Here is a 15905-nt window from a genome sequence, read left to right on the forward strand (position 1 = left end):
AATGCTAAATACGAGTAGCTATATATTTGAAATAAAATTAAAGAGAATTACAAAAAGTTAGTAGTTTTTTATGGGTTGAACTCATAAATTTTTTAAGCACAATAACTCGAATTATTACAAAGCATAATAATTTACTATTATTATGCGAAACAAAGCTAATTTCAGTGCAATAAAGTTCATAATATTCTACAGCTTTTTTGACATAAAAACATTTGAGTAATGAATCTGACCGATTTAACAAAGTTTCAAACAAGGCGAAACACATTATAAAAATTTCGTCGATAACATTAAATTAACTTGGTTTTTTGTCAATGATTAATACAAAATGGACTTTTAACTAAATTTTTAAATCTTTCCATTTATAATAACAGTGGAATGAACTCAGTATATTTAGGAACAGACTTTTATAGTTTTGATTACTAAGCAAGACGGAATAATACATCAAAAGCTAATTAAAACGATGTTTTAAAACACAAATTATAAAAAGACATCGTTAGTAAAAGTTTTAAAAATTTATGTAAAACGAAAAACCTTCTGGTTGGTAAAAATACGAAAATGTATACAAAATAGAAACCCTTATTCTTCAATTATAATACCGTTTTAGTATGTGCATATTATTTAATCAGCATCCGCCGACCAACCCTATGAAAATTAAATGTACAAACGGCGCTAACGTTTGTATAGAAAAGGAAATACTGGAACTTTGTTTCCATTTAAAGGATGCGGAAACCACAGAGTAATTAACGGTAAATAGTGTGTTTTTTTAAATTATTATTATTAATTAAATGGATAACCTAATAAGTATCGTCAAGAATCGCCTACTTAAATATTTTTATAGATGTACTCTTTATAATTATGTTGAATAATTAAATAATCTGTAAAGTGTAGTCTCCATCGAATTGGTTAAAATATAGGAAATACATTATTGAAATAGAAACATTTTTCACAAGTGTACTATAAAGTATTCCTTAGAAGATTATCGATGAAAGAAATTTCTAAATGAAATTTCAAATAATCATTTAATCTACATTTCTATTCTTCATTTTTTATTTGTAAAAATATTTAAGGTGAAATTGTAATAATATTCATTAATTTTAAATTTCGATTACTCGGGACGGTAAATCATTATGACTTAGTTACTGGATTACTCAATGTCCTGTTCTATTTTTCAGTATTTGACTATTACACATATATCTTGACTTTTAAAAAATTAGACTCAGTGTTATTAACCATATTAGGATTCATGCGTATAAAGCTCAAAATGATTTGTTCTAAATCGTGTCAAACAAACATAATCTAGTAAATCATGTAATTTTAACAGCAAAACATATCTTTTGATTAGATGCGTGGGTGTTCTAGACGACAAAATACGACTTCATTAATGCTTTGGCTGGCACCAGCGAGAAATGCTACAAAACTGCTTTGTAGCCAATTTGTTCATATTCTCAATTAAGATTGTTAGTGCGACTATGATTTAGTTTTACAGTGTTAAGTACACGCATAACAAATATTCAATTAATTAAATTATAGAAACTTATACAACCCATAGGTCGAATATCTAAATCAATGTTTAAAAGTTTTAATGGCTCAGTAATTTTCAAATTAAAAACATAATTTAACGCATTTTCTTATAAGAATTTAATTTGGTGCATTTAAAAACAATAATTTATTTAGAACACGAGTAAAAAAACAATTGTAATACAATATTTCATAAATAAATTTCAAAAAATTTGAATGTAATTACACTACAACGTAATTACTAACATCTAAGCAGTGTTTTTGTTCATCATGTTATCCTTTACTGTAAAAATAATACATAACAAAGAATTAATAAAAAGAAGTATTTTTATTAGTGAACTATTTATATCACTTTGTGTCAATTATAATTTTCTTTTACGCCTCGTAAATAAGAAAAACCACAACATTCTCTACAAAAAATAAATAATTGGATTTATGAATAGCATATTTAGAATAGCAAAATTTTAAATTGAAATATTAACTCCACGGTTTAAGTTAGGACTAGTGTGTATTTCTCTAAATTTAATTTTAATTTAAATGTCTCTAAATATTTCATTGGACATCTATGATACTAAACATTGCAAACCAATAATAGTAAACAGAAGTTGCCATTTCAGAAAAATAAGACAAACTTGATATAAGTTTAACCAATTGCAATACACTCTCATAAAAGAAACGAAATCAATATATTTACTCATGAAGAATTGATTTTTTATAAAACAAATAACTCATTTAAAATTAAAAATGTAATTTTAAATGAATTCTATATGAGATTGTTTTTTATTTAAAGTTGGTTTATTTCAGTAAATACTGAAATAAAATGTAAAAAATACACTGATTGATTTCAGTTAAAAATTTTGGAACGTGGCCCTCATACTTATTTATAAATATAACATAGTTTGAGCTATTGGAAATTAAAAATTTAAATTTAAAAACAATATATACTTTCTATAAAATTATTCACAAAATAAACAATTTGAAGTTAATGAAATATTTAGACTTCAATACAATCTGAAATTTTGCAATTTTATCAAACAATTTAAAGCATTTATAAAGAATTTATAGAAGTTTATGAGTAAATGTTCATTATCATAAGTTATGCAACAACTGTTTTACAATTTCATTACTTGTAAGATATAAGAATAGAAAAAGAAATAACTTTGGGGGAAAATAAATCAATAACAAATCTAAGAGAGGAAAAATGAAATTAAAGATTTCCATTGAAATTTTATTTTTCTCTCTGACACTTATTGAAACAAGAACAAATGTTAAAATATTTTTTAATACATTTCAAATTAGACAATATATTCTCTGCACTTCTTCTCTTTTCGTTCTAAATGGAACCCAATATCCGTTTTGTTAAAAATATTTCAATTTTCTCACTGGAAGATAAGTTTTTGCACCAAAAGTAATTTAGAGAAAAGTAACAAAAGCTACTCGGTAGATTTGGTTGTAGATAGTGAAATGGTCACAGTAAAAGTGCATTATTAAATTCTAAAGTAATTTTATCACTCATAAGAAAACCTTTCGATGCAAAACTTTTTAAATATTTTTTGAACATATGACTATATAGTTTTCAACTATAAGAAGATACTTCCGTTTTACCATTTTTTAGGACAAACACATCAAACGATTGGAAATTTTTGCAGGTTTAGAATAATTTAAAAACTGAAAAGTTCCATTTTTTTATGATAAAAATTATATATTCTCAAAAATTACATGAGTTTAAAATAACATTTAATAGTCTTTTAACTTTGAATAAACAATATTTTGTTCTACAGACCCACTTTTTTCAATGATACATCTAGAGTAATTTACTTATAAAATGATCTAGAGAGTTATAATCAAAAAAAAATATCATATATTTTCTTCTAAAAATCTTAATATAGAATAATGTAACATTACAATAAATATTATAATACCGTTTCACACTTCTAATTTTCAATCGTTATTACGTATTTATTTTGAGAGATATCATTATTAATAGTTAAATATTAATTAAATTATTATTAATAAGGCTTTTTAAGCTCAATTTATTTATATCAATAGTTACTGAATACGATTTTAAAATAAAATAGTACTCAAAACGCAAGCAGTAAAACGTTAATTAATGTTATTTAAAAATACCTATTGGTGAACAAAAATATATTTTAGTATTAACTAAGAATGATAAGGAAGTGAAATAATTTTATTTACACTATTAATAAATACAGAATGTATATCAAGAACATTAAAACATGTTAAATTTTAGCAAAACATTAATGGATATTCGCATTAAACTTTCTGAAATTGTATACGATTCAAATAAGGATAGAAGTTGGTAGTGGTAACGTCCCTAATCCAACAAAACAAAACTTACTGTGTTATTGTGCTAGTATAATGACACACTTTAAATAGTACACATACAGTGAAGCAAATTAAAGCTAGAAGGTGATGGTTACGAGTGTGTGTTTGCGTAAATAATTTGGAAGCATTCAACACGTCGCGACAGAAACTAATGAATAGCCTTAGCTTCAAAAGTCAGTTGGTTTGAAATTAAGCTGTAAGACTAATGAGTAACCGAGAGATGTCAACTAAAACGACAAATACTGTCATGAGTATGCGGTTAAAATAAGTCCCAACTTGACTGTTAGGGTTTCTATACATCACTATAGTATTATTAAATGCGTTTATGGCTATCTATTATTCAAATAAAATACAAAAATCTTTATTCAGACTTACCTCGGGTTCTTCCATAAGCTTTTCGTGATGAATACTACTGGAATCAAGTGATCGTTTGTGTACATGTTTATGTTCGAAAAGATAATAACCTTCTAAACTTCCAATCTAAAAAAAATAAATATACATTTTAATATAATACAGTTTTACAATTGAATAAAAACGTGAACGAGTCAAAGAATTACAAGTTATTTATTTTTTAAATGTATGCCACTATTTTTTTAGAGGTAGGGCTAAAAATGAACAATTTTTACAGTTGCAGCAGCAGATAAAGGAAAATTATTAGTTTTTACAATGAGACTATTTCACTTTTGATAAAGAAAATAGATAATATTAAATATAACAAGCTTTTTATCTCTTCATTTTACTTTTTAGTTTGGTAAAATTTATGATACGAATTTAAGAACTAAAACAGTTATATAAGTATAAAGTAGTGAAATTCTACTTTTCAATGTTTCGTAAAATAAAAAGCGGCTATAATCAAAAATAAGGTACCTACATTTATTGAACAATATTAGAGTAAACATAAATTTATTGCAGTACTTTCAAAGTTATAATATTAACATTGAACACGAAAACTTTCATAATAGGACCTAGAATACTTAGAACTCACAAAGAAAAGATGGAAAACTTAACAGGTATATAACTCCAAAAGCGTATAAGTTTCAGTAAATTAACCGTTTAATTGGTCGAACGAAAAAAGTTTTAAAGAGATGTTTGCAGAATTATAGTAGTGCAAGAAGTCTAATAATGTTACCAATTACCAAAGTACCAACACAAACATATAGTTTGATCGATAATAAAAAAAGTTTTTAGTATGCAATTGACCTCTTTCGAGTTTTCCATTTCTCTAATGAATCCTATTGTACTATATGTTATTATTCCAAACGATTCCATAAACCGGTTAAAACGATTTTGCAAAACTAAATCTTATTAAAAAACAATTAACAAAATACCATATTCTAACTTCCTGACATAAAAAACCTACGAAAGTGTTCGTTACCAATTCATATAATAATGATTTTCATTATCTATGATTATTATTTTTTAAGTATTTGTTAACAGTTGAATATTTAACTAAAATTGACAAAACTTTCCATGCCGAATTGCAAACATATTATTTCAAATCGATTGCCGCTACAAACAAATTTTTGCATTGTTTAGGTATTAACCTATCCATTAAATAGTAAAAGGATATATTGTATATTCCCATATATTCTTTAAAATACCATTGCTTATATTTGCTCAAAATATACATACAATATTTTATTTACGAATAATGATATAACAAGTAACTGTAATATGTCATTACCTATTACATAGGTTGCTCCTTTCATAATATATACATGTTACGCATTTCATTATCATATATTTCAACAAAATATTCTTTCTGTATCGTTTAACATAAAATAATAAACCTATTAAAAATTTTCAAAAGCAACAATAAAGTTTTCTATAATTGACTTTTTAAACTTCAGAAATGATTGTTTGAAAGTTATGAACGATGGAAAATCACATGCGATTAAGCCATAAATTTAATTATGTTTATTTCAAAACTTGACTTTTGCACATTTGTATAATCAATTTCTTTGCGGTTTTTAACAGAATTTTAATATTCGTAGCAAGTTTGCCAAAATTCAATGCGTAACATTTAAATAACACTTAGTCTATAGAAAATGTTCAAAAACTAAAACGCTAAAAACATGTACAGACGTGATTAGTCTTTTTTAAGTCAAATAAAATAAAAGCTTCCCTCACAACTATAATTTTACAAAGTAGTTCTTAAGCTGCTAGTCTTTTATTATACCACCGACACCCTCAACTATATCAAAGTAGAAAATAGAGAAAACGTGTTAACATTTGACGAGGAGTTTAACTGGAACGTGGTTGGCATTCTATAGCATGATGTACAGTAACGGTGACTTTTATACGTGACGACAAAAATTATACAGAGAAATTAATACACTTCTTTATACTCTTTATGTGATCAAAATATACGCACATAAGTTACATTGTGTAACCCATACACAATACAATTAACAAACTTGCACAATAAAGGGAGCGTCAATGAACAAGTATGATCTTTAATGATCAGCTAGTAAATCATTAACGAGATAAATTTATAGATCAAGTACTGCAAAAGAATTTAATCTTAGCAAATATAGTTATATAAATGTAATTATAACAGTGTCACGAGGATCATAAATAACAACTATATATAAATAGTATAACTTTCAACACCCACTGAGTATAGTCAGTGGGTTTATTTTATATTAGTATAAAATAATAATATAATCGATATCAACTTAAATAGTTGATATGATTTAAATTTTGTAAAAGCTACTAACACATGACATCCCTTACACCTGTTTTATACTAACATATTTAAATATATTATAATATGCGGTTAAACAAATAAACATTAAAATATACGATCAATAAAAACAAAATAATGTCATTTAATAAAATAGTAATGTAATACATAGAAAGGCTTTTAACAAATCGTATATTCATATGCCAAAAATACGAATAATTTTCATAATCAACTGTATATTTTCTACAATAAATAACATATTTTCATGTATAAAAGACGTCGTTGTAGTTAATAGATATCATATCTTCAAAAAACTGAAATATGTGATATCTAAAAATGATTGTAGCTTTTAGTCGTCGTTTCGGCTAATGATTTTTTGAAAAAGTACAGCAACAACAGAAAATACATAAAAATGTAAACATACTTCCTGTTCATCTTTAGCTTAGATCCAAGTAAAACGACAAAAATGATGAAATGTTTTCTTGAAAATTTGTGAAAAGCAGAACTAATAACCAAAAAAAAAAATTAAAGCAAGAGAGAGAATTTCTATTTCATAATCTCATACTTATAGATTTGTTTTTAATTAAATAAATAATATGTATACACTATTAGTATATCTTGAAACCCTTAAATTAAATATATGAATAAAATTAAAGTTTCATTATATTTTTGTACCGAACGATAATGTATTTTTAAGGAAGAAAACTAATATGAATAATTTATATCATGAATTGAACAAATAAATAATAGGTTTGGTGCTAATTATCTGAAATAAATTGTGTTAAATTTACTTTGAATAAAAACATTCACGAGATTATAATTATGTACATTTATATTGAACGGAAAGTATTAGTTTACAGTCATTATTAATGTCAACAACTAGACTAAAAAATCTGTTTTTGTTTTCACTTTTTTTTTTCGTAAAAAAATAGTAGATGATCAAATAAAATAATACGTTTGCTTTTGAGATTTATGAAAAAAAAACTATCCAATCGCACACCATTGACTACTTAGTATATGATTCAGTGTAAAAAAAAACATATGAATCGTTTGTAGAAAAACTAATCCTTATTTTACACTTCCGGAAATGAATGACTCCGTATTAAAAATTTCAAATTTAATACATTATGATCTCATTACTACAAGCAATCTTACATTATTCCTTAGATGAACATCAACAACAAACGTATTTGATAAATACAAGACCTGTTTAATATAAATCAAATAATGAACATATTTAAAATAGATAAAAAGAACGTTACAAATAAAATTTAATGATTTAATTTAACACCCGCGAAATCCGGTCAATTAAATCTGAGGAAATAGTCCGGGAAATACGCTAGTTCTCATTTATCTGTATTAACGATCCTTTTCCCGTATTTGGCAGAAATCGCAGTATAACATACATGAACCGTGAACGATTAATAAACGTCGCAGTGGCAACAAACACCTACAGACAAATTTAGCTTTGGCAGATATTTGCTGTTGGCGTGTGATCATGCAATTGACAGGAATTAACCGAGTAAAACGGTAAATATTTTTTAGCTATAAAAAAAGGACATTAACGCCGAGGTATTACTTATATTCATTTATAACTTAATTAGATGACAAGATAACTACCAAAAAACCTTATCGTCGCTCTTGACACATACTACCTATTAGTAAGATTAAAAGAAAGTTCAAAAAAAAAAATTCAACGTAAAAAAGACCATAGAGATCATATTAAAACACATAATTTGTTTAACTGTGATTTAGTTAAAAGATTATATTACTAATCTTGTTATGTTTAATTTCTACAAATGTAATTAAATTATAACACATGATATAACCATCAAGTAGTTACAAATCACATCAAAATGATTTGTAAAGGAAATCTTAATACTTGTGATAAAAAATTTTAGTTAAAAAAATGATTTATAAAAATACGGCATTAAAATTATGACTTTTTTTGAATTACACACACAAAATTTAACTATGAATGACAACTCTGAGAATGCATTTTCCTAAAAAGAATCGTTTGATCCAAATTTAATATAAAATAATAAAAGAGAAAAAACTTTTTAAACCTTATTTAAGAACAGCTTTAAATATACCCTATTAACCCAATAAAAATCCCCTCTTTTTTTGTAAGATAAAATACACTTCCGATTTCTGAACAAAAGTTACAAAAGTAAAAACCACCAATTTTTTTTTCATCCCCTTTTAAAAATATAATACGTTTATTTCACTCTTATTCGCGTTACTTTTATATTGGTGTGGTAATATAATGGAATTATTATTATTCCTTATATTAGATTACTAAATAATATATTAGACAACTTTCATTTACTAAAAATGTAATTATATGAAACATAAATGGAGGATTATTAGTATAGGATTTTTTTCTCGAAAACTGAAGATAAAATTATGTTCAGCAATATCAAAAATAAGAATTTTTTTGATGACTAAAAAACCGTTATAAGAATAGCTTGGTTTGATACCTTAATATAAATAATAACAATGTACTTTTTATTGGCAGATGTGCTGCACCATATAGGGAACTAACGACATAGTCAGTAAACTATATTTTAAATAAAGACGTTTTTATAATAGCCACATTTGGAAACATTGTTTGCTAATGCAATTCGATATTTTATTTCTGTCATATTGATGTTTGAATTTCATTATTTATTTGGAATATTATTAATGAATATTTAAGTTAGAACAATCATTTAAAAATGTTACTATAAAAATATTAAGGATATAATAACATTTTTTTAAAGTATTTAGCTATATATCAAACAAAAAAAAATTTATTGAAGTATAATTTTTGTTACTATATCAAATTAAAACAATGATATTATTCTAGAGATAAAAATTATATCGCAATATTAATATATGGAGGTTTCATTTTATACTCCTAGAGACAAATCAAAATTTTTCTCAAAATAAATTCAACAACATACGATTTTGATAATATTATAATATTATATAATATAATATAATACAGCAAAAATAAAATGTGTACTGTAAAATTAATCCATACCTTAATTATAAACTTATAATATAATGTAATATTATAATAATATTAATAATAATACGTATAATATTAATGATGATTAACAATAATATAATATTTAAACGTACAATTGTAGATTATGAAACTTTAAATGTAAGAGTAACAATTTAAGCCCATCTAATTTTTACTTGTAATTTTTATTTTAAGTTTTAACAAAAAACAAATAAAAATAATTATAATAAAATCAATAGCGTACTAAAGGATATGTACTAAAGGCATTGTCCACTAAGACTTCATTTTTTGTAAAATTATAGAGGTTATTATTATTTCTTCATAATACTATTGCAGTCACGTCAAATCTCATCTGTATTCAAACCTCGGCAATAGCTTTAACAATTGATTTTATTTTCATAAAAAAGTAATTTATTATAATATACTTCCTGAGTTTTTTTACACGCATTCCGTTTTAATAACTATATACTATACTTTATTTTTGGTAAGGTCACTGGGGAAAAATGAATTCATCAAAGAAAAAAAAAAAAAAAACAGTACTACCGCCTCCAGCTTTTCATCTTTTTTTTTTACTTTAGTATTAAAAATTCAAACTAAACAACTTTTTTTTATAACTAAACCAATTTTTCACTGAACTTTATTATGAAACGGTGATTTTAACTGTTCTACACATTTACGCATAAGCCTTAAAGTCTTATTATACAATTAATACTTTTGATGTTATCATACTATTATTATATATATTTTTAAATATATTATTATTTTTAAAAACATACGTAAATAATTTTTTACTCTTTCATTATTTATTGTATTAAAATAAATATTAAAAGCAATATCAAAAATCTTAAAGCAATAATGTCCTAAATAAATGTATTGAAACTATGATCAACAAATAACAAATAAATAGTTAATTATGATAAAAATAAAAACTTAAATAGGCAATCCTTTTTTCAATTCTCTAATAAACAATATTTTTTTTAATCAAGGGACAATGATCAAAACATTAATTAACATAAAAAAAATTACAACAAACCAGGACGATAAAATCAAGATTTATGATTAACGAAATTGCTATTATTTTATTCGTTCAACAATAGAAATGACATCAAATGCCTTGATCACAGAACAATTACAATGATTTTATAATCTGTAATAATTCATAAAAATCGAGCCTTTTAATTTTTTTTAAGCAATAACAATATGAAACTAATTTTAATCAAAATTCGTCCATAGTTAATTTGTTAAATAGTTTAATTTTATTTTATTTAATCAACACGATTATGAGATTGATGAATGGTTTTAAAAAATATTCTTTAATAAATGCATAGGGATAAGTTAAAAATAATTTTTATTTTTATTTAACTTTAATTACTAATGAAAGTAAAAACATTTTATAATTGCATCAAGTATATAATAAATTTTAATTTAGATGAAAATATTATTTGGGATTTGTTTCTGTAAAATATTACTATTATTCCAAAAACGTAAATAAATATAATCCATCTAATTGTTTGTAAAAATTAATTATATAAAAAAATAATGACACAATGTTCAGTAACAATGTTTACTGAACAATGGATATATTTATTCACCAATCTAATTTCACAATAAAAAATAACCAACATCACTATAAAATTTGTTACACTACGAAGATTATGTTGGACGAGGAACACTACAAAAATTATAAAACAATTTTTTTATAAAAAAATGGAAAGTAAGACTTACCCTTCAATTATTTTTGAAGGATTACCTTAATAATTTTTTTTTGAACCTTATTTCCGAATACTACATACATTACATACTATTTACTTACATACTATTTTACTTACATACTATTTGAATTCTAAGAATAAAATAAAAATTACGTATTTTATTTTACTTTATTATACTTTGACTAAAATTATAACTTTACTTCCATAAAAATATTCGAAATTAAACATCATTTTATTATAATGAAGTAAAATCTTTATGAACCTATATTTGTATTTAGAATTATTAATTTCTATATTTTAATAAAAATATAAAAACTTATACTAAATAGTGTTTTTTAAGTAATTTTCAATAAACAAATTAATTATTTTTAAATTTGACTGAAAATATAATAAAAATAAATAGTTTTCTACAGATATAATTAATTTAATATCATATAATCAATGGAAATTTAATTCAAAAATTTTATCTAGTACATTAAAAAATCGTCCATGACATCTCAAAATTTTTTATAATTTAACACATATTAAATACAGCATTTTGACAAATAACGAAATACATTCAATACTGTCATGTCATCGCCATCATCATCATCATTTAACCACGCTCTGATTGAGTTTGAAGTATTCACGCGAATTCGATTAAGTAATCCGTTCTTGTACATTTCAATTGCATACGCCATATCCAGTCTGAATTGACTGATAGTTATATTGTCTGGTCAATTTAAATGTTATGTATATATATATATATATATATATATACACATACACATACATTTATATTTTTAATTTAACACGTCTATATACACACACAATAAGGGCCATAATATTTTTTTACAATACAATAGCTTTTAGAGGTTAACGTTCCATACATTTTAAATTAAAATGCATTCTAAAATTAACGTTAAGGGTAATTGAATAATAATTGTAGATAAACGCACTATCATTATTAATAAGCTATTGTATCATTTATCAATGTAAAATAAATTTAAAAATTATTTACACCTATATATTTTTAATTACCAATAAAAAAACTAACATATAGCATTTTCACACCATCGATGTAAATCTACACAACAAACGATTATGATATTTTAATCCATCACGGATTAAATTTGTCTACTTCATATGAAACACTATAACATCAAACGATAACAGATCAAATTTCCAGTCTTTCTTAACCTTAATGCGTTAAACAGTTTATGCAGTCTAATTTACAAGTTCAAATTTCTCATAACAAGTTTTACAAAGTAACTCTAGCATTTAAGTATTTTGATAACGAATTATATTATAATGTTTCATTATGTTCAACAACAATATTTTGTATTTGGGTACATCAACTGCAATTTCAATAAACAACGATAATCATTCCTCGTGAAATACTATAAGATAAACAATAACTAAAAAGCCACTTGGCCAACTCTATTACGGCGTTATGCAACATAAATAGATACTATATTTCCGGTTATGCTAAAATTATGTAAACATTTGTGTTATATAGTAACCAATAACCCTAAGACGAGAGTAAAATTACCGTAAAACAAAACAACCACAGCCTACACTACAAAATGAATAGCAAGTCAAAATTTATGAATAATGTAGCGTGCCATCAGCATAGTTTAAGTCTTATTATCGTGCTTCTGTGAAAGATCAGCATAGTCAATTACAAATTTTGATTTGTTTTATCAAACAATTTTAGACTACAGTTACATTGACCGTGACAATAAAATAATGTAAAATTAAATGACAACTGTGTACACATCACTCGTTTTTATTGAGAAAGATGCTTAGTTGTTTACTACACCAATAGCACTTTTTTTAAAAATTATACTGTTATATTTTAACATAAAATGCCTCATTTTATCTAATATCAAACATTTGATAAACGGGAATAGTCGAATCTGGAATAATAGAGAGTATATTCATCTTCAATATTCTTGAAACTGACTTAAACACGATTATTCATGCACAGTATATTCATTATTTAACCTCACAAAAGACCATTGATGCTTAGTTGATAAATAGAGACATTTCTCTTACACCTGAATTTACTCTCTACTGTAAGTTAAGAAAATTATACATCAAGGTAAGTATAATTGATACTGTGTAATCAAATTATTTCTTTCACGCAAAGTTGGGATACGTTTTACACTTAATATAAAATATTTTATTAACATATTCTTGCAAATATCTGTATTCATTTACAGTTTTAGAAGTATGCTTAATAGCTGTAGACAATTCAATTTGGGTTTTATATTTTTATATTTTTTTTTTAAAGATTACTACATTTTACAACAGAATTGTGAGTCCTAATTCGAATATGCAGAGTTTTTGTACTATAAATCATGTACATTTATGTGATCTTGAGCAAAATATAAACGCATGATCACAAAAATAATTTACAGCCAAAAGATCTTTTTTTCTTATCATATTTTATGCAGCGCCCCTAAAGTCACAAAAAAAATCACAAGTCTTTGTGGTACATCCAATAAGTCCAGTCCTAATTTCGACTATATCCTATCAAATAAAATTTATTTACATATCGAACAATTTTGTATTACTATTAATTGTATCAAAATATTCTTTATTCTTCACGATAATAACTGATTGACACATTATTAAACCAGGGTTGTTACATTTAGTGTTTAAAACACCAAAAATTTTAAAATTTACATTGATGTTATGGAACATTCTAAACTGTTTACTTATGTTTTAAACAGGTTTTTTTTAATCATGTTTTTAATTAACCTTGTTTTTATCCAATTCAATTCTATGTTCATTTGTTTGCGATTAATCTTAGTTTAAACATTTGAGATTATTTTAGTGGTTTATTTAATAAAAGCGCATAAATTATGTAAAAAAAATTCAATTATTATTGATTTTTCAAAAATAATTTTATAAAAAATAAATAAAAAAAAGAGTATAAAAGGCTAAAATTACTTTAAAAAACATTTTCAGAATCTAAAAAATACAGTGTTGCTATATTAAACTAGGAAAAAAAAAATTATCTCACATAATTTTATCTGTAACTTTGAAACAAGTGAAAAAATTTATTCCACATTTCAGTTCAACAGAAGCATAATTACCATTTTAACACATAGATTAAATGTGCAAAATAGAATTTGAGAAAGAGAAAGTAGTTTGTATGTAAATTATTTTCATGGATACATTTAATGAATAATCAAAGAATAATACATATTCACATATATTGTTTCTTTTATGAAGCAATTCACTTCAATGTTATACTATTATCTGACCATATTGTCAAATATCTTTACAAACATTGTTAAACTCAAGTCACTTTACAAGGTGTAATTTAAAATTACTAATGTACGCTTAATAGATATGACATCTAAAACCGCTCTATGTTCATATTATATTGAATCATTTATTTCACTAAAAATACTAATATACAATTTATCATAACAGTTCTAAATTAGAGAGATTTATGAAGGAAATATTAGATTATTTTAGAAAAATTGTTGTTTATATTTTATAAGACCACTATCTACAAAATATATATTATATTTTTAACACAATTTTTATTCTCCCCGCCTATCATTCTTTTATTATTGTATTATTATATTATTTTATTATTTCTATTATTCTTCTACTAAAAATTGATGAATTTGATTGTCCTTACACTTGACCACATAATATTCAAATTAAATAAAAGATTAAATGTATATAAGAAAAAATCTATTTTTTATTAAAAGTTGTAAAAAAGAAGTTTTATCGAGTATAAATGAATAACATACTAATACAGACAAAATATTATTATGATTTCAAGCTATACCAAGGTGTTACATGGTACGAACGATATTAACTATATTTTTTATAAGTACTGTTTCATTAGAAATGTAAGATATTTAAGAGTAAAACACCAAGAATAAAATCCACTACAAACAGTTGAATTGAATAAGAACTTTTATCATACTAATCCATAATGCACCATAAAAATAAAAATAATATTTTAAAAACAATTTATGGTTTGGAAGATTCAATACAATATAAAATATTTTTAATTTTCAGTAAACGATATATAAATTAAGCGATTAATATTGCATTTTTAATCATTATCTTGAATATAATATTCGCCAAAACTATAATTAAAGTATATAACTCTTAATTTATTTTTAATAATTTCAATGTAAACAAAAAGGGTGCATATTTCAATTTTATCAGTATAAAATATAAGTCTTTAAATAATATCGTTGGTCAAGTACCAAAAGAGAAAGTCTAAAAAGAACTCAAATATAAATACTTAACTCTTACATTCAAATTAATTTTACAATATCCTAAGAATTGATCTAAATATAATAGTTCCAACGCTATAACGCCGATAGTAACTTTTTGAAATATATTTCCAAAAATAATTTTTAATTCACTGTTAATTTAAATATATTCATTCGAATAAATAAAACTATGAGTATTCATAAATTTTAATAACATTCAAAATATTATATTTCTTTAAACAAGACTTATAAATACAACCCAAATTCAAATTCATAAAACTCCATTTCTAGTTACTTGAAAAGTAATATCCTGTAAAATTAATAAAAGAAATCATCAACAATATTCTACAAGTACGAACCATTTTTGACAGTATATCATGAGAAGAATTTTGCAATTGCTA

At 23.9% G+C, this 15905-nt stretch overlaps 1 protein-coding gene across 3 annotated transcripts in view; it reads right to left on the minus strand.

Annotated features, from left to right (window-relative positions):
- Positions 1–15905, minus strand: part of LOC126895493 (furin-like protease 2) — a 71469-nt gene that overhangs the window by 41585 nt on the left and 13979 nt on the right. For all 3 annotated transcript variants that reach the window (XM_050667425.1, XM_050667424.1, XM_050667426.1), the window contains one exon: positions 4240–4344. In XM_050667425.1, the coding sequence (XP_050523382.1) occupies positions 4240–4344 (105 nt within the window). The remainder of the gene's footprint in view (positions 1–4239; positions 4345–15905) is intronic.

This window comes from Daktulosphaira vitifoliae, unplaced genomic scaffold, assembly GCF_025091365.1.
Source record: "Daktulosphaira vitifoliae isolate Bord-2020 unplaced genomic scaffold, ASM2509136v1 Scaffold_1, whole genome shotgun sequence".
NCBI classification, from domain to species: Eukaryota; Metazoa; Arthropoda; class Insecta; order Hemiptera; family Phylloxeridae; genus Daktulosphaira; species Daktulosphaira vitifoliae.